Source organism: Rhizopus delemar, genomic scaffold, assembly GCF_000149305.1.
Source record: "Rhizopus delemar RA 99-880 supercont3.20 genomic scaffold, whole genome shotgun sequence".
In the NCBI taxonomy this organism is placed as follows: Eukaryota; Fungi; Mucoromycota; class Mucoromycetes; order Mucorales; family Rhizopodaceae; genus Rhizopus; species Rhizopus delemar.
In genome coordinates, this window is record NW_027137846.1 from 400,870 (window position 1) to 418,509 (window position 17,640).

At 34.7% G+C, this 17,640-nt stretch overlaps 7 protein-coding genes across 7 annotated transcripts; 4 read left to right on the forward strand and 3 right to left on the reverse strand.

Annotated features, from left to right (window-relative positions):
* Positions 1 to 124: 124 nt before the first annotated feature.
* Positions 125 to 772, forward strand: RO3G_16528 (40S ribosomal protein eS10; the record flags this gene model as incomplete). The annotated part of the gene is made up of 5 exons (XM_067671112.1): positions 125 to 176; positions 229 to 411; positions 464 to 544; positions 598 to 702; positions 756 to 772. 5 exons carry the CDS (start codon positions 125 to 127, stop codon positions 770 to 772), a joined length of 438 nt encoding a protein of 145 aa, XP_067527213.1.
* A 1,096-nt stretch (positions 773 to 1,868) lies between these two features.
* RO3G_16529 (uncharacterized protein) lies at positions 1,869 to 3,142 on the forward strand (the record flags this gene model as incomplete). The annotated part of the gene is made up of 6 exons (XM_067671113.1): positions 1,869 to 1,892; positions 1,950 to 2,075; positions 2,134 to 2,427; positions 2,478 to 2,846; positions 2,895 to 3,022; positions 3,118 to 3,142. 6 exons carry the CDS (start codon positions 1,869 to 1,871, stop codon positions 3,140 to 3,142), a joined length of 966 nt encoding a protein of 321 aa, XP_067527214.1.
* Positions 3,143 to 3,510: 368 nt separating this feature from the next.
* On the forward strand, positions 3,511 to 5,940 carry RO3G_16530 (uncharacterized protein; the record flags this gene model as incomplete). The annotated part of the gene is made up of 6 exons (XM_067671114.1): positions 3,511 to 3,657; positions 3,714 to 4,025; positions 4,082 to 4,858; positions 5,056 to 5,084; positions 5,273 to 5,469; positions 5,522 to 5,940. 6 exons carry the CDS (start codon positions 3,511 to 3,513, stop codon positions 5,938 to 5,940), a joined length of 1,881 nt encoding a protein of 626 aa, XP_067527215.1.
* A 1,320-nt stretch (positions 5,941 to 7,260) lies between these two features.
* Positions 7,261 to 8,083, forward strand: RO3G_16531 (uncharacterized protein; the record flags this gene model as incomplete). Its single annotated transcript, XM_067671115.1, has 4 exons — positions 7,261 to 7,356; positions 7,411 to 7,536; positions 7,592 to 7,767; positions 7,825 to 8,083. The coding sequence occupies 4 exons, from the start codon at positions 7,261 to 7,263 to the stop codon at positions 8,081 to 8,083; spliced, it is 657 nt and encodes a 218-aa protein (XP_067527216.1).
* A 3,356-nt stretch (positions 8,084 to 11,439) lies between these two features.
* On the reverse strand, positions 11,440 to 12,054 carry RO3G_16532 (calcineurin subunit B; the record flags this gene model as incomplete). The annotated part of the gene is made up of 3 exons (XM_067671116.1): positions 11,440 to 11,675; positions 11,734 to 11,970; positions 12,036 to 12,054. 3 exons carry the CDS (start codon positions 12,052 to 12,054, stop codon positions 11,440 to 11,442), a joined length of 492 nt encoding a protein of 163 aa, XP_067527217.1.
* A 139-nt stretch (positions 12,055 to 12,193) lies between these two features.
* On the reverse strand, positions 12,194 to 14,350 carry RO3G_16533 (phosphoribosylaminoimidazolecarboxamide formyltransferase/IMP cyclohydrolase; the record flags this gene model as incomplete). Its single annotated transcript, XM_067671117.1, has 8 exons — positions 12,194 to 12,469; positions 12,518 to 12,793; positions 12,849 to 13,544; positions 13,602 to 13,744; positions 13,798 to 13,953; positions 14,024 to 14,100; positions 14,155 to 14,281; positions 14,335 to 14,350. The coding sequence occupies 8 exons, from the start codon at positions 14,348 to 14,350 to the stop codon at positions 12,194 to 12,196; spliced, it is 1,767 nt and encodes a 588-aa protein (XP_067527218.1).
* A 768-nt stretch (positions 14,351 to 15,118) lies between these two features.
* Positions 15,119 to 16,049, reverse strand: RO3G_16534 (uncharacterized protein; the record flags this gene model as incomplete). Its single annotated transcript, XM_067671118.1, has 3 exons — positions 15,119 to 15,461; positions 15,546 to 15,770; positions 15,958 to 16,049. The coding sequence occupies 3 exons, from the start codon at positions 16,047 to 16,049 to the stop codon at positions 15,119 to 15,121; spliced, it is 660 nt and encodes a 219-aa protein (XP_067527219.1).
* Between the last annotated feature and the right edge of the window lie 1,591 nt (positions 16,050 to 17,640).

Genomic DNA, 17,640 nt, shown 5'->3' on the forward strand with positions numbered 1-17,640 from the left:
TGGATTGATGGATGAAGAATAAAACTATAAAAAAATAATCGCAACGAAACCAAACTTTCTTCCCTCTTGTTCAACTTGTACATTCGAGATTTATTAATAGAAAAAAAAAATAGAGTATAGCATAATGCTTGTCAGTAAGCAGAACAGAAAGGTTATTTACGAAGCTCTTTTCAAGGGTAATAAATAAGAAGAAGTGTGTATATGCGGAATAGTTAACACAAAGTATAGATGGTGCCCTTTGTGCCCCCAAGGACTACAATGCTCCCAAGCACACTGAACTTGAAGTCCCTAACCTTGAAGTCATCAAGATTATGCAATCCTTGACTTCCAAGGGCTTGGTTAAGACTCAATTCTCTTGGCAATGGTACTATTATACCCTCACTGATGAGGGTATTGACTACCTCCGTGAATGTAAGTTATTACGGCCAACAGTCGAACGAAATCTAAAATTATATTTCTCTAGACCTCCACTTGCCTCAAGAAATCGTCCCCGCTACCTTGAAGAAGACTGCTCGTCCTGCCTCTGCTGCTCCTCGTCGTAACTGTAAGTGGTATTGGCATAAAAGAGAAAAAAGTTATTAACGAATTCATTATCAGTCGGTGGTGACCGTGAAGGCCGTGCTCCTCGTGGTGACCGTGATAACTACAGACGTAAGGAAGGTGCTTCTGGTGACTTCAAGCCTGAATTCCGTGGTGGTCTTGGTAAGACTCAAATAGGTGTACAACCAAATATTTTACTCATTTACTTTACATAGGCCGTAACCGCGAATAAATATTTTCTTTTTACCGAGTAAATTAATAAAAAGAAGAAAAAAAAAAAACTTTCTTGCGCCTTTAAAAGAATTGTAATTATGCATGATGGAAAAGTAAAAGAGGATAAATCCCTTTTTTTTGGCTTTTAGTGTTTTATAAAAGAATCTATTCTATTGACAAGCGAATGACTCGAAAGATTTCCAAGTGATTGTTCAACATGCAAAAGAAATAGTCATGAAAGCAAGGAATCACCGGGTAGCATTTTGTTGATGCAAAGTAATACTGTAAGCATTTTTTGTTTATGTGGCAGCAAAAGTTTTGTTTGGAAGGTGAAGATTTGAATAATTTACATTAGACATGCTTCTGAGGAAGAGCTTATGTTTGCTACACGCTAAGCTCTTGAGAAAATTGTTTGAAAAGAATTGTCTTGCATTGCCCAGTTATTTCACTCGATCATATCCACGGATAATAAATTGAAAGAGGTCTCTTGTGGCATCTGCACATGAAAAGATTGTTTGCGTTTTTCGTTTCTTTTATTTACTATAAGCAATAGCATTCGTTGGCCTCAGGAGGATCAATTGGAAAAATAATTGTTTGATGCGCATTTTGTATTCGCATTAACCTTTTATCATCTCTGACCAACAATACAAAGAATTTTATGTTCGGAACTTCTGTTCTTGAATAAGTGATTTTAAAACCAAATGAAAGTTGTGGGATCAGAATGAGTCTGTTGTCAGCAACACAAGACCTCTTTATCATTTAATTTCTCTTGTATTTATTTTACTTCTGCTTCACAATCATTTTGTGGATTAACCAACATGTTTCTTTTCTCTCTTTTTCTCTATTTCTCTATCTTTTTTTTTGTTTTTGTTTTTATGTCATTGTATAACTTGAAAACCAAGCAAAAAGACAATATAGAATAGAGTTGAGCATACTCTTTACTTTGATCAATATTAGAAAGAGTCTCTACGAGTTTGTATAGTCAACAAGACCAATATATGAACGAATTCCTTTGAGAGAGTTTGTGATTTTCTTTGCTGCCTTTGAAAATAATAAGCCTCATTTTACTTCCTTGGCTTCAAAATCAATGGTTATTTTTTTTTTTCCAAGTTCTAATGGCCTTTAAATTTAATTTCACGGTATAACAATAAGAAAGGCATCTCGGTGTAGTTTTGATACCAACAATAATTAAATAGAGTGAAGATCTCGATCTTGAGGAAACAGAAGAAAACCAACAACTTGAATCTTCACTTCATGATTTAAGTCTTGAAGAAAATAATGCAGAGACACCCAAGATTCCAAGCAAAGAATACGATATCACAGTAAGACATGGATAAGATAGTATCTGACGTGTATGCAAACTTTTCCATCTTTCTGTAGTCCTCTCCTTTACCTCAAGTGATTCAAGCCGATAGACTTTTGATAAATAATGTACCCTATCCAATCTATAAGCGTACCTTGGCCGACGTACGCTTTCAGTTAGCCCAACAAGATAATTTTGTAGACAACGACACTGATAAAGAGGTTATTTCTATGTTGAGCCTGAGTGGAAACTCTGATTTAATAAAAGGGGTGTATGAAGGGGGATTTAAGACTTGGGAGTGTTCAATTGATATGGTTGAATACTTGTCCAGTTTGCCTAAAGACGAGACAAGCAACAAAAAAATATTAGAGGTATTTTAAATAAGCTAGAGTAATAGATGATTAATAACACATATTATCAGCTTGGATGTGGATCCTCTATTCCTTCTCTTTACCTTTTATCATGTAATGAATCCAACAAGGTAGATATTCAAGATTATAACGAGCAAGTGATACGCTATGTTAGTATACCAAACATTCTCTTGAATTCTGTTTTAAATGTTCAAGAGCCTGCGGTAACAAATGAAGAAGAACCACAATTGGATACAAGTAGTGAAAGTGAAGAAGAGGAAGAAGAAGAAGAAGAGGGGGAGGAGGATGAAAAACGTATTGAAGAAGATCCTGTTACATGCGATGCAGAAGCAGAGATTGCGACTGAACAGATACCGACCATGCTACAACAAGTGAATGCTCGTACAAGAGCATTTTTTGGTGACTGGAGCACATTACCTGTAAGTTGCAAAATAAAGAAAAAGTGATATGCTTATACTATTGAGTAGGAAAGATTGGGAAATGATCAAGGTCAATACGATATGATTGTGACATCAGAAACTATTTATGCAGAACATTCATTTTCTGATTTAACAAGAGTATTTCAAAAGGCACTTAAAAAACCTGATGGCGTTTGGTAAGAAAGAAAACGAGGACATGAATTGTTGTAGAATAGATTATTCACCTTGGCTATTAGTTATATTGGTGCAAAAACTGTCTATTTTGGTGTAGGTGGAGGTATATTACCTTTTTGTAACTTTTTGAAGAAATCTGTTGATGAACAAGGACATAAATTAAAATATGAAAAAGTATTTGAGAGTGCACGTCCTATTAAAGGAGAAATCCTTAAAGTTACTTGGGATTTATAATAAAAGTCATAGAAAACTTGAACAAATGCTGTCCATCAAGCTTTTTTTTTTTTTCACTACTATCTTGTACAACCTTGGATTGGAAACGCAGTAATAGAATAAGATTGCGCAACAATTTACTTTATCAGATGGATGTTAATGGATATTAAGCAATTGAAGAGAGAGAGAAAAAAAAACTATTCGGCGCCTTTATTTTTTTTTTTTGGATAAAAAGATATATTTTTTGTTTTTTTCTTTTTCTTCTACTTTTATAAACATGGCTCCCTTTGAACTTCAACAATTAGAACCTGAACTTCAGGAAATAGCAGTAGATGATTATCAATTTAGAAATTGGGCAAAAACATTTACATGTAAACCTGAATTGTTATTTAGTCCACAAACTGAAAAACAAGTACAAAAGGTAGTAAAGCAACCTGTCAAAGAAAATTTTTTTTAAATATTTAAAACAATGTTTTTTAGATTATTTTATTAGCAAATAAATTGAATAAACCAGTGAAAGCAGTAGGAAGCGGACATTCTCCTTCTGATTTAGCATGTTCTTCTGGATTTATGATGACACTCGACAATATGAATCGTCTTTTGAATGTGGACAAGAAGAATAATACTGTCACAGTAGAAGCTGGAATGTCACTTCATACTTTACATAAAGTATTAAGGGAGAATGGTCTCTCTCTGAGTAACCTTGGCTCTATTTCTGATCAGTCTGTTGCTGGAGTGATGGCTACCGCTACACATGGAACAGGCGCTCATTTCAAGTGCCTATCTTCAATGGTAAAAAAAAACAACTCGATTTAATCTCAGTCATTCAAATAACTTTTGAAATCTAGATTGTGGATTTAACATTAATTGCAGCCAATGGAAACATTTATTTTTGTTCACCCAATGAAAACAAAGATATTTTTGAAGCAGCACGATGTAGTTTGGGTGCCTTGGGTATTATCACTCGAATGACCCTAAAGGTTGAACCTGACTTTAAATTGGAAGCGATTCAAAAACCCTACAAGTTTTCAGAGGTCTTGAACAATTGGGATGCTATCATTCACTCATCTGAACATACACGTATTTGGTGGTATCCACATACAGATGATTGCGTCGTATGGACTGCAAATCGTACAGAGAAACCAGTATACAAATCTGCCCCAAGTTATTTTATGGAAAGGGTCTATGGTTTTCATATATACCAAGCCATGCTTAATGTGACACGTTATGGTACTTCACTGATCCCCTATCTTACCAGGTTGATGTTTAATACATTGCACTGTAAACCTATTCATGTTATTGATGAATCAAACAAGGTCTTCAATTTTGATTGTCTCTTTCCTCAATATGTAAATGAATGGGCGATTGATTGGAAAGATGGACCGGATGCTTTACGCAAATTGAATGAATTTATTAATAACAATGATCTCAAGGTTCATTTTCCTGTTGAAATTCGATTTGTAGATGAAGACGACGTTTGGTTGAGTCCAGCCTATGGCCGTAAGACATGTTACATTGGTGTGATTATGTATAGACCTTATGGTAAACCAGTTCCATATAAAAAGTATTGGAAAGGTTATGAAGATATCATGCGTGAATACAACGGTCGTCCTCACTGGGCAAAGGTAATAAGTAATAAGTTATTCATTTTAATAATAGTTTATTAGGCACATGGGCAATCTCGTAAGGATTTAGAAGCATCTTATCCAAAATTGAATGAGTATTTAAGAGTTCGTGAAAAGTTGGATCCCAAGAATATCTTTCTTAATGATTATTTGAAAAGACATGTTGTGAATAATAATCAAATCACTATTTCTGCTAGACTATAAATTATAATAAAAAATGTTTACTGTAAAACAAAGGATAAATTCATTCCGAAAGAGAGAGACAGAGAGAAAGGCAGTGTGTGAAGGATAGAAGGGTAATTGATTATTAATTGATGAGTGTCTGAGTTTAAATCACTGATAACAAAAACAAAATGATATTTTTTTTGGATTTTTTTTTTTGTTTATTCAATGTTTTGAAACTTTTTCCTTCAGAATGTCTTACATTTCGACCCTTAATCTGCTCAATGCAGATTCACCTACTCAAATGAATGAAGAAGCTTTTCAAGAAGAGTTAGCTCTCTGGGCTAACGCTCAATTCAGTTTTGATACAACTCCAGGCTCAGCAATTGTTGAAGATAAAAAAGAAAATTCAAACCTTTTGGAAACCTTCAAGGAAATTGCACAACTTGGTAAATATGGATAATAAAAAGAGAGTGGATAGACAATACTAATGATAAATAGTTCAACATGACAACAGCAGCAATAATAACAACCTAAATTATTATAATATTGCACCTGCGCCCTCAACTCCCGGTATGCCACCCATTCTTCCCCGTCTTGCACCTTCGCTCACTGTGGGTGTCAAACCCTCGGAAAACTCTATCAGCCCTTTTAGTCAAAAAAAGAAAAGTGAATCAAAAGATGGGAATGAACCTATCAGTGCTGAAGAAGACAAAAGACGTAGAAATACGGCTGCATCTGCTCGTTTTCGTATGAAAAAGAAACAGAGAGAACAAGAACTGGAAAAGAAAGCAAAAGAATTGGCAGATTACGTTGAAAAATTAGAAAGTAAAGTAAATGATCTTGAAAAGGAAGCTAAATGGTTACGTGCTTTGGTCATTGAAAAGGATCCCAAGCTTTTACCTTCAAAAGATCAATAGGTCAATACAGAGAGATCTCAATAAACTGAACCCACTGTTACTAAATTGTGTCAATTTATAAAAGAATTGCGTCATTGATTATTATTTATGTTTGATTAGATCAATTCTTAATCTTGTTTACCCTATTTTTATAATATAATGCTTTCATTGTTCTTTATCCTCTCTTGTCATCAAGCCCTAATATCCTTTTTCTCCCACTCTCCCCTTTCATCTTTTAGTTGGTCGTAATCTACTGATGGACCAAGCACAGCAACACAAATTGATCTTGTATTATCATTGGTTAATTATTAATTGTCCGATAACTGATAAGATGTTCAACCTTATTTAGTAATGGATATTTACACACACTTTATTGTATTTGATACTTTGATTTCTTTACGATATAAAAAAATAATAGAAACAGTATTCAACTGCCTTTTGCTATTATTTCTTTAATTTTAATGTTTGAAGGATTGTTTATACATAAACAATCTTTCTATTACATGATTTTTTTTTTGCAGTAAAAAGTAATATGTTTATCATTCCAATAATACTTTACAAGCATGTCTGCCCTGCAAAAAAAAAAAAAAAAAAAAAAAAAAGAGTTATTTTCGCTGTGCTGAATGGACTTTATTAGGCTCTGATTGATATGCGATATTTTTGCCCTAATAATTGTAAATATAATAAAACTAGATCGGCAGTCTTATGTAGGCAGTAGATTATGTATTTATTTCTTCAATCTTTGAATTATAAAGCACAGATGAACATGAAAAAGAAAATGTTTATATTTGCATCGTAACAGACAAACAATTTTTTTTTTTTTTTTTTTTTTTACAAGGAGAGATGCTGTTCAAAGAGAAGACGACTCTTTAATCAAAATAACCCAGAATATTTTGGCCAATCAAAATTGAAAATTTCATAGTGAAACAGTGATACAAGCAGCGGTGCTTGGGTTTAACATTTACCAGTTTGAAGTTGAAGTGTGTTTATTATAGTTTAGAATGTAGCAAAAGATCTCTTCTTTATTTTACGTGTTAATAAATATATTGAAATTCATAAACCATGTCTTTTATTAAAAATAGCTTCATTTATATGATTGAAATCATGTAAATTTTTCAAGAAAAATAAAATAAAATCATAAAATTTTGAATTATAAAAGCTTCTTTGAGTTCTTTTTTTTTGTTACTTTTTGTACTACAAAATAAGGTTAAATCAAAATCATTGGACGAAATGAGAGCATTTCGCTGTGTGATCAGCATTTGCTTATAAAAGATGAGGTTTTTTTTATCCATTGATCTTTTCTCTTTACCTTTAGTTGGCTAAAAATTCTATTATTTGATCATGAAATCTTCTAGCTGTAAATTGATTGCTTCCTTCCTTGTCCTTGTCTCTCAATTGGCTGATGCTCATGTATCATTATCACCTAAATTTGCCGAGGTAAGCATTAAATCAAGGGATACAATAACGCGAAGCTGATTGTAATCGACTTAGCCTGGTCAAAACTTAAGTACCGCTTTTTATGTTCCTCATGGATGTAACGGATCTGCTACTATTGCTTTAACTGCTACTGTTCCTGAAAGCATTACAGCTATATCTCCTCAAGCTGTAACGAATTGGGTAAGAAAAAAAAAGAAGTATGTTTTACTTTAATATACTAATGGTCTCTATTTAGACTATTTCTACAAACTACAAAGACTCTACCAATTCCTCTATTAGTAACTTCACATGGTCCGGTGGATACCTTAAGCCAACTGACGCGCTTAGTTTTCCTGTTATATTATCCGTGCCTAATGTGAACCTCAGCAATAAACAAAACGAGACCGTGTACTTTCCAGTTATTCAAGTTTGGTAAGCGCAATTTTTTTTTTTTTTTTTTTTTTTTTTTGCTGATTCAATGAATTATAGTGAACTTGGTTCCACAAATTGGACGGCTATTCCAGATTCTAGCGCCAATTCTGAAAGTATAGCCCATCCTGCTCCCGCATTGGTTATTGTAAGTAATGCTACTCAAGCAGCTGCCAGCTCTACAAACATTGGTCATTCGAGTGGTAATAGTTCTAATACTGCTCACTCTGGCGATGCCCACTCTAGTGATGCTAGCATTGCCCTACTTGATCTTGTTCCTGCAATGACTGCATTTGGTGTTCTTGCCTTAGTTATTTAGAACAGGTCATGTTCAAACTTTTAGCAAAGCACATTCAGGATGTTCTAACATATGTTATTATCGTATCATTTATTAATAAAACTGAATAATATTTTCTAATGCAAGAATCATTAAAGAATTACCAATTTTTAGACATAAGAAAAGTAAGTCTGAACTAAAGCTGATGATTGTTAAGTTATCTTATCTTATGATTATATAGCTTTATATCTAAATTGTTAAAATATTAGGCCTTCTTATCGAACTTTATCTTTCAACAAAACTCACTGCACTTACGCAAAAAAAAAGAAATAAACAAAGGCAGACAAAGCTGCAGTTTTTACACAGTTTCGGGCTACTAGAATGCTTTATGTAGATAAGAGTACAGTTCAACAAAGTCATTGACTTAAATCTCCCAAGTATGAATTTTGCTATCTAGTTCCTGGACTTCAAATGAATTGAATACGCAAGAGGATAAAACGGAAGACCCTCATCTAAATCAAGCTGCTATGAGGATAACAATATAGAATTAAAGATTATTGATTGTATATTAACTTCTACATGTCTTTGCATCCATACCTATTACTTAGTGCTAAATAGGAAAGGATGACGAAAACAAGTTTTATTTAGTTGGTTTTTTGTGTCCTTAATAGAAAATAAAATTTTGTTTAAAGCCAATTTTCTTATATTTAATGTAAATATGACAACAAATATATATATGGCACAAGTCAGAAAATATCTTTAGATTGATCTTTGTGGCTAGCTTATGAATATATTTTTGAGCCAGCAATGTGATAACACCACTGTTAAAAAGTGCGTTGTGGAAAATGAATTACCAAAGTGAAGGCCTGATAGCTTGCAAACATAGGTCATGATCTAACTGGTGGATAGCATTGAGACTAAGAGAATGGACGGATTACTAGAAGCAAAAATGGACAAGTGAGACATGACAAAAAGAACATCGAATTATAAACAGTGCATTATGCTTTGCTACGATTGGTTAATAAAGAAACTTGATATTTGAATCCAAATAGGTTGTGTTTTTGTACAATTACAAACGAAGTAGATGCGTGAGTCTGGTTTAGTTAAACGCAGAGGGTAAAGAGTCAGAGGAAGCTTTTGTAGATTAAGCCGATTTAAGAACTGTGTGTATGATTAATTGGTGAATGACTTTGAACCGCACGGTACGGGCTTGTATCGCGATGGAAAGCCGCCAGAAGGACGGCTACTGTGATGCATAGATATGAGTGGGTGAGGTGATGGAAGATCACGCTGATTTTAACAAAGGACAGAGAAAAGTTTGTCATGAATGTTGTTTAGTTAGTAGAGGCCGTTTGAATAGTTTTGACGGTTTTGAAGTTAGGAGAGTAGCTGAGTCTATGATGAAAATCGAAAGGAACAGTGGAATGAGGTCGATTAGAATGCGACCGTTTGTTGGCGTTGTGAACTGGGCTGAAGCTAGTCGTCGAACTTAAGTAGTGTTGGGGGTGAGTATGTTGGTCAGTTGCTTGGTTGTGGGGAAAACTGCTGAATTTCTGTGATTGTAAATGTTTGAAAGCGAAAGCAGTTTGTGGAGGAGTCAAGGATCAGAATATGTGAATCAGCCATACGCCAGAAAGCGAATTGTTACTAGACTTACGGAAGTAGAAGGTTGTATATCATCATTGGAGGGTGGGAAGCAGCAATAGGGGCGGTATAAATAAATAACGAAAGTAGGAAGACGAGGATAGTGACTAGAGTAAGTATTACAAGTCAAATGCGCAATAAAGCAGAGTCCAAGGTTGAGAATAGAGAAGAGAAACAATATAGCGAAAAAGATAGGAAGTAACAACAGCAGCATGAGGTGAACAGTATGGCCAGAATACCAGGAACATAATGATGGATATAGTATCACGTTAAACTAATTTTCAAAATATGTTGGCCACATCAAATACTCGAAAGAGTGAACCAGGAAACAAATTTGAGCAGTGGGGGGCCATAGAAGCAGTAAGGATCATCGTAATTAACCATTGTCATTGTAATGCCTTAATATAATCACCTAGGCCGAGGGCACCTAGACCTTCTTTAGAGCAAGATAGAGAGAAGGTTTGTAAAATTGATGCTAAGAAAAAATTTAAAATCCAAAAATTGGTACTTAAACCTTGTATTGTTGTAATTTGGGTTTGTGTGAGAGGCAATATACGCAATACATGCCACAACTTTAAGAAATAAGACAATTAGAACACTAACACTACTGCGAAGCGATAGATTCCATTGAGAGTGAATTTGGCAAGCTAAATAGGTTTTATTGGCAAAGTTGGTTAACTGAAAAGTTGCGCGGGAGAGAGATGAATATATACGGTAACCAAGAGAAGCTCATGGTTCAGTTGAATGACAATTATACAATGAAAATATGCCACATATGGACAAGAACTGTTGCTATGTTGAGTTTGGAGCACCAGAGAAAGAATGCTTGTGTTTGGTTATAGTTGAGTAGTGCGTTAAAGACCGAGACGTATAATAGAAAGAAAATCTTTTGTTTATAGAGGAGTAATCTTCAGTTTATTTTAATCAAATTAATACTGATTAAATGGACAGTATAGACATATTTTTTTGTGTTGTTAATATGCTTAGGAGTTGGAGTTGTTGGTAGTAAATTGCCAAAAAATGTCTGACAAGAAAAAGCGTTCTTTCAAAAGTTTGTATTTTTTTTTTGCGAGTCGTATGGACAGTCCTCACGATCAACAACAGAGTGCGTTGTTAAGCAGGATCATCGCTAACGTCGTAAGAAATATATTGTTCTTGATTATATATAGCTATGTGACTAATATTATAAATTGGAAGAGTAAACTGAATCATAACATTGGTCAACTCAACAAAAAGATTGGAGTAAATAATCCTTCATTCTTTGAAGTCATTTTACTAATAAGGCTGTAGACTATTAACAGAAACACAGATGAGGTAGCTCTTATAGCAAACATGTGGTCTGGATACAACGAATCCGTGCAAATTTATTTGAACAGTACCAAAGGTCAATTAGACAAAAAATAATTGGTTTATATTGCCAGATACCCCTCTCTTTGCTGTTCTCAACAGTGACACCCTTTACAGTACAGAAAATAAATCTTTGTTTTATTGCATATAGCTATTTAAAAATAAAGAAGAGGCTTTATAGTGTCAATTAGCAAGGAGCAAGAAATATAACAAATATTAAATGGCTATACAAAATTTTTCACAAGGCTTTTTGGATTGAAAAATACAAATGCGGTTCTTTCGCTTAATTTTTGGATTATCAAAAAAATAAAAGAACCCAAATAAGTTATTAAGTCCTGTAGGGCTTGATAAAGTACAACAGAGAAGAATTGTTTTATATAAAAACGTACATATACAACATTTGAAAGCTAAAAGCTTTCAAGTGTCATTTGTTTTGCTACATCTGTGTTTTCAACCATAATTAAGAATTCATCAAAACTAATTTTTCCATCACCATCTTTATCTGCCTCCATAATAGTTTTGTCCACAATTTGTTGAAGTTGATTATCTTTCAAGTTATTTCCAACCATCATTTTTAACACAAGGAACAATTCACCATTTGAAATGAATCCGTCTCTATCCATGTCATATACTTTAAATGCAACTATAAAGTGATAATATTTGTTATTAACAAGCGCTGTTGTGTTATGTAACCTATATACATTGCAGTTTTTCTCTTTTATTTCCACGAGCACTGAAAGCACTTAAACCTTTAATAAATTCACCAAAATCTACATCCCCACCTCCATCTTCATCAAAAATGGCAATCATACGGGATGCCAAGGGATTATTGGCAATTTGTGGAATTGACAAAAACTCTTCTTTATCGATTGATCCAGATTTGTCTTTGTCCAATTTCATGAAACGCTTATACAATCGCTGAATTTCTTCAGCCGAAACTAAAGGTTTAACAAATTAACACAAGTAAAGCAGTGGCATCTTCATACTTCTATCAAACACTTACAATTAGAGGAATTAACCATATCTTCGAGTTGCGAACCAGATTGACCCATTTTTGTATAAAAGTTTCTTTTTTAAAAAAGAAGTTTGTGCAAAAAAATAAGGCAAAATTATGTGGGTTTGAAATTTATTAACGGTCCTTCAAAGTTGCTGTAAAAGAAATTAATGATGAAAGAGTCTTAATTTTGTATGAACAAGAACCATATCGTTGGCATCAGCAGCAGCAATAACAGCTTCATCTTGCACAGATCCAGAAGCAGCAGCGATATACTTGACACCAGAGCGGTAAGCACGGTAAATGTTATCTGCGAAAGGGAAGAAGGCATCAGATGAAACAACAGTGTTTTCAAGCTTGCTCATCCATTCCTTTCGTTCTTCAGCAGTAAGTAATTCAGGAATTACGTTGAAATTGGCTTCCCAAGCTTCACGCTCAATTCCCTAAAAAATATTTAACTTACAGTCCTTTACATAAAGTAGATAGCTTACCTCGCCTGTTTGATTTGTAACATATAAATCAATAGCATTGGATTTATCTGCGCGTTTAGTACCCTTCTTGAAATCGAAAGCCAAGACCTTGGGATGGTGACGCAACCACCAATTGTCAGCCTTGTCACCTGCAAGACGGGTACAGTGAATACGAGACTGCTGACCAGCACCAAGGCCGATGACCATACCGTTCTTAGCATAGCAAACAGAGTTTGATTGTGTGTATTTGAGAGCGATAGTGGCAACAATCAAATCATTTACAGCTTCTGAAGTCAACTAAGAAAGTAGACGAGTTAGTAAAAACTCACTTAGTGTATGGAAAAAAGCTTACGTTTCTGTTTTTGGTAACAACGTTAGTAAAAAGAGAAGCATCGATTTTGTAGTTATTTCTCTTTTGTTCCAAATATAAGCCATAAACTTGTCTGACCTCTTGTTCCTCAGGCTCGTAGGCTGGATCCATCTTGAGCACACAGTACTTTCCACCTTTCTTATTCTTTAAAATTTCAAGGGCTGCTTCTTCATAGTCAGGAGCAATAACACCGTCAGATACTTCACGGTTAATTATCTTGGCAGTAACCACGTCAACTTTATCAGATAAAGCAATGAAATCGCCGAAGGATGACATACGATCAGCGCCACGAGCACGAGCGTAGGCGTTAGCAAGAGGAGTTAAAGGTGTCTTCAAATCGTCAACCTGATAAACTTTTTGTTCAATTTCATTCAAAGGAAGACCAATCGCAGCGCCAGCAGGAGAAACATGCTTGAATGAGGCAGCGGCAGCAATACCAGTGGCTTCTTTGAGTTCCTTGACTAAAGCCCAAGAGTTCAAAGCATCCAAGAAATTAATATAACCAGGTGAACCACTCAAAACGGTCACAGGTAAGTTACCAGATTTGACATAAATTTGAGCTGGGGCTTGATGAGGGTTAGCACCATAGCGAAGGGGCATCATCGAGCTATCTTTAGCATATTGACGACGGAAGTAGTTGGAAATAGCATCATCATAATCGGCAGTGTGATGGAATGCCTTTTGAAATGAATATTTAGATAAACATAGAATCAGGATTTCGTACTCATTTGTTACCTTCAAAGCAAGAGAGTTACGAGTTTCTTGAGTAACTCCACCCTTCTTTAATTCTTCAATGATCTTTGGGTAGTCTTTAGGATCAGAAAGAATTGAAACACGAGCATGATTTTTAGCAGCAGCACGGAGCAAGGTAACACCACCTAGAATTTGGTTTAGATATAAAATATACAAGATCCTCAAATGTTTCTTTTACCAATATCAATCTCTTCAACGGCTTGAGGAATGGTCACGTCAGGGTTAGCGATAGTTTCTTTGAATGGGTAAAGGTTGCAAACAACAAAATCAATTTTTTCGATGTGTTGTTCGGCAAGATCTTTCTCATCACTTTCAATGTTACGAGCCAAAATACCTTTCAAACGTTGTAAGATTGCGGTTTTTTTTTTTCTCTTTCTTTTTTTATTTTTAGTGCTTCAACTTACCGCCGTGAACAGCAGGGTGTAGAGTTTTGACACGTCCGCCCAACATTTCAGGTGCATTAGTGATTTCGGAGACGTCTCTAATATAAAAAATAAGCGTAAATGGAAGAAATGATACTTAAATTCCAGTTTACCCAATAGGTAAGCCAGCTTCACGAACAAGTTTAGCAGTTCCACCGGAACCAAGTAAACGAACGTTTAAAGCATGAAGCTCTTTAGCAAAATCAATCAATCCTGTTTTATCATAAACAGAAAGAATAGCTGATAGATATTAGTATACACAGTTCATCTACTGATGATGTAAATTACTCTACCTATTTTTTGGGACATTTCTTATTTAAACTTGAAGAAGGAAAGAAGGGATATACTTTAGTGAAGGGTTTCTTTGCTGATTTTAAGATACGTGACTGTGTAGATGTTGCTCATCACTAAATTTTTATGGAAAAAAAAAAAGATGAGACAATTTAAATGCAGATTATCAAACAATTCAGCATAATTGCAAGATCTAATATCTACAATCTGTAAAGGAAAAAAAAATTGTTACTGTTATGTGTTGCTTTGATTAGAAATCTATATAATTTAACCTACTGGTAAACATAAATACGTAAATAAAACAAATAGTATACTTAGTAAGCAAAACTTTAATATACTAACTGTTTATATTTTTTGCAAAAAAAAAAAAAAAAAAAAAAAAAAAGATTCGTGTGATAGAAGAAACCTCAACAGTTTGAATTGTTTGATCACAGCTTTGCACAGTGCGTCCGCCGTCAATTGGACAAATTTTTGAAAAAGCTGGTCAGATTTTTGAATAAATTTGCTCACTTTTTGAAACTCAATTAGTCACTTTTTTTGATTTATTTGGTAGTACGTTTAAATAATACTTTTACTACATGGCTTAAATGAGCACGCAGTGTCTCAGAACACCATAATTACCCAAGCCAGATTAAATCAGACGTGAAAGAAGCTAAAAAATTCCTTATGGGAACAAAGGCAAAAAAAGAAGAGGACAGAGGGGGAGTAAGAAGTAACTTGTGAATAAATCACTGTTTGGAAATGGACCACAAGAAAGGAAGTCATATCATAAAACAAAAGTAGAACTCAAGTCTGTTTGACTGAAAAGAGCTCATTAAGTACAACGCTAGCTATAATGCCTTTGTCAACGAAAAAGCGAGCAACAGAGCGCTGAACAGGGCCTTTGAGGCGACGGATAGCACGAATTACACGTTGAGTGAAGACGCTCCATGCGGCACACTCCTTTTCATCTTGATCGAAGTCGTCATAGTAAGGGTTTCGAAGGTTGTTTGGATCCAGAGGATCGTAATCATCATGTATAGGAATTTCAAATTTTTCTAATTGAGAGCGAACTTCAGCTTCATAGTTGTTATGGATGAGGAGGACAACGAGATGATGGTCGGGATAGTGAATGTCTAGGACACGATTGCTGTTGATATGCAATCATCGAAGTAGGGAACGTATTTGGCGAATGGGAAGACGGTGTTATATAGGGAGATAAAGGCATTTAAACCCTTGATTGGTGGAAGAGGGACTGAAAGTACGAGCAGCAGCTGTTTGGCTGGGAAGTGATGGAGCGTATTTAGGTTTGGAAGGTTTTTGGAGGGGAGTAGATTCAAGTTCTGGAGGGTGAGGGGGGACGTTTGGTAGGTGGTTTAAGTTGCAGCGACGAAGGGGAAGCAGGTGGACGGGAAGCGGTAGCAGTAGAGACGCGCTTAGGTACAGTGGTGGATGGTGCCTGAGCTAACAGCTCTAGAAGGGAGGCGTTATGTTGCTGTAGTCGATTGGTTTCGGCCTTGGCTGCAGCAAGTTCTGCTTGTAACTGCTTTACAGTAGGCATGTTCAGGTCTGGTGTTGTGGATACTTTTCCAAATAAGGCAAAAACCTATAGAAAGTGATGGAAAGCGGAAAGAAGTTTCCTTTACCTGAAGAACAGTATTTCCACTGTCAATTGGAAATTTTCTTGAAGACGTTGGTCAGATTTTTGAGAAAACTTGGTTTCTTTTTTGAGCACCATTTGATCATTTGTTTGAAACCCAATTGGTCTCGTTTTTGAAATCCAATTGGTCCTTTTTGTAAATGTTGTTTATTTGGCCACTTTTTTAAAAAGAAACAAAAAGGCTGAATTATATCTTTGAGGTGAACAGTAGATATCGCTTCACCAATTTACATTGTAGCAGTGGTCTCTTTTTGGACGAAGCACAAGACAACTCCGACATGGATTGTTAAAATAACTTAAGTTATTTAACAACCATTGTCAAAGAAATAATAATAGCCGAAAAAATAAAAAAGGTCAAAAAAATAAGAAAAGCTAAAAAGAAAAAAAAAATTATTCATATATATATATCCTATCTTTTCGTGAAGAAATTGTTAGTCAGTTTAAATAAATCATATATTTTTACTCAATAATTAACAAACTTTAACAAGAAAGTCCCTGTTTACCTAAACTTTTTACTCTACTTTAACTTTTATCAAGAAACATCGTATTGATCTTACACATAAGATCTGGTGGTCACTACTTATCAAGCATCTGCTTAAATCCTATATAAAACAACAACTTACAAGGCTATCACAACCTTAAAATCAAGCTTTACAAGCAATCTTAACTCAAATTAACTCACTTACAACAAGCCAACCTTTAAAATAACAACATAAACTTGAATGATTTGTTATAAATTGATAGCTTGATTAAAATTGCTCGATTTGTTTAACCACAGCATCTTTCCATCCTATCAATTTGGGTATTTCTGAAGTGAATTTGACAAATTCCCGAGCCGTTCTGAGAACAATGATTGCTGCATGTTGGACCCTGAACACAACTTCTTCATGTACTACGAACTCCCCCAAAAAACATGGTATTTTCTATTTTAGTACTATTTGTATATGAATACTCAATTGAAGGAGAAGAGGATTACCATAAAACCTTATGCAAAATATTTGTTTTTTGACATCAGCAGGATATCCGTTCATTACATCAATCATATCATGCTGTAGAGTTTCTTCACACCACGTCGTTCTTTTTCTGGAGTAGTAGCGTCATTCACTCCGCCAGAGAACTCGACGAAGCCAGGGGATATTTTGTGATCACCTTCTTTAAACAGTATTCCATCCCACTTTGTTTTATTTGTGCCAAAATATTCTCTTTCAAGCCAAACTAATTCCACAATATCATTCACAGCCAGAAACAGCTGATTAGTGTCGACGATGCTTGTCTGTACTGCTGCTGATCTTTCAAGTATGGTACTATTCAAAAGATTTTTTGATGATTCAATCAAGTCCAGGCTAAAAGTTGTTGTGATATTTGTGGTTTTATAATGTAAAAAGTACTAAGTCAATCAACAAATATAAAAATAAGTGAGGCTCAAAGTAGATTGTCCTTTATTCAAGTTAAAAATATGTGGGTATTTATACTTTTCTAATCACGGCTAAATATTAGTATTTACAGTATATGACTATTGATTATTAATCGATATTAGACAATGAGTTATTTATATGATTGGCATAGTTTAGCATCTTCTTATCAAGAAGTAATCATTAACCCTGATCCAGGAACTTATTGGAATATTCTGGAGTGGATAGGGATTTTATTTGAAGTAGCATAATACAAT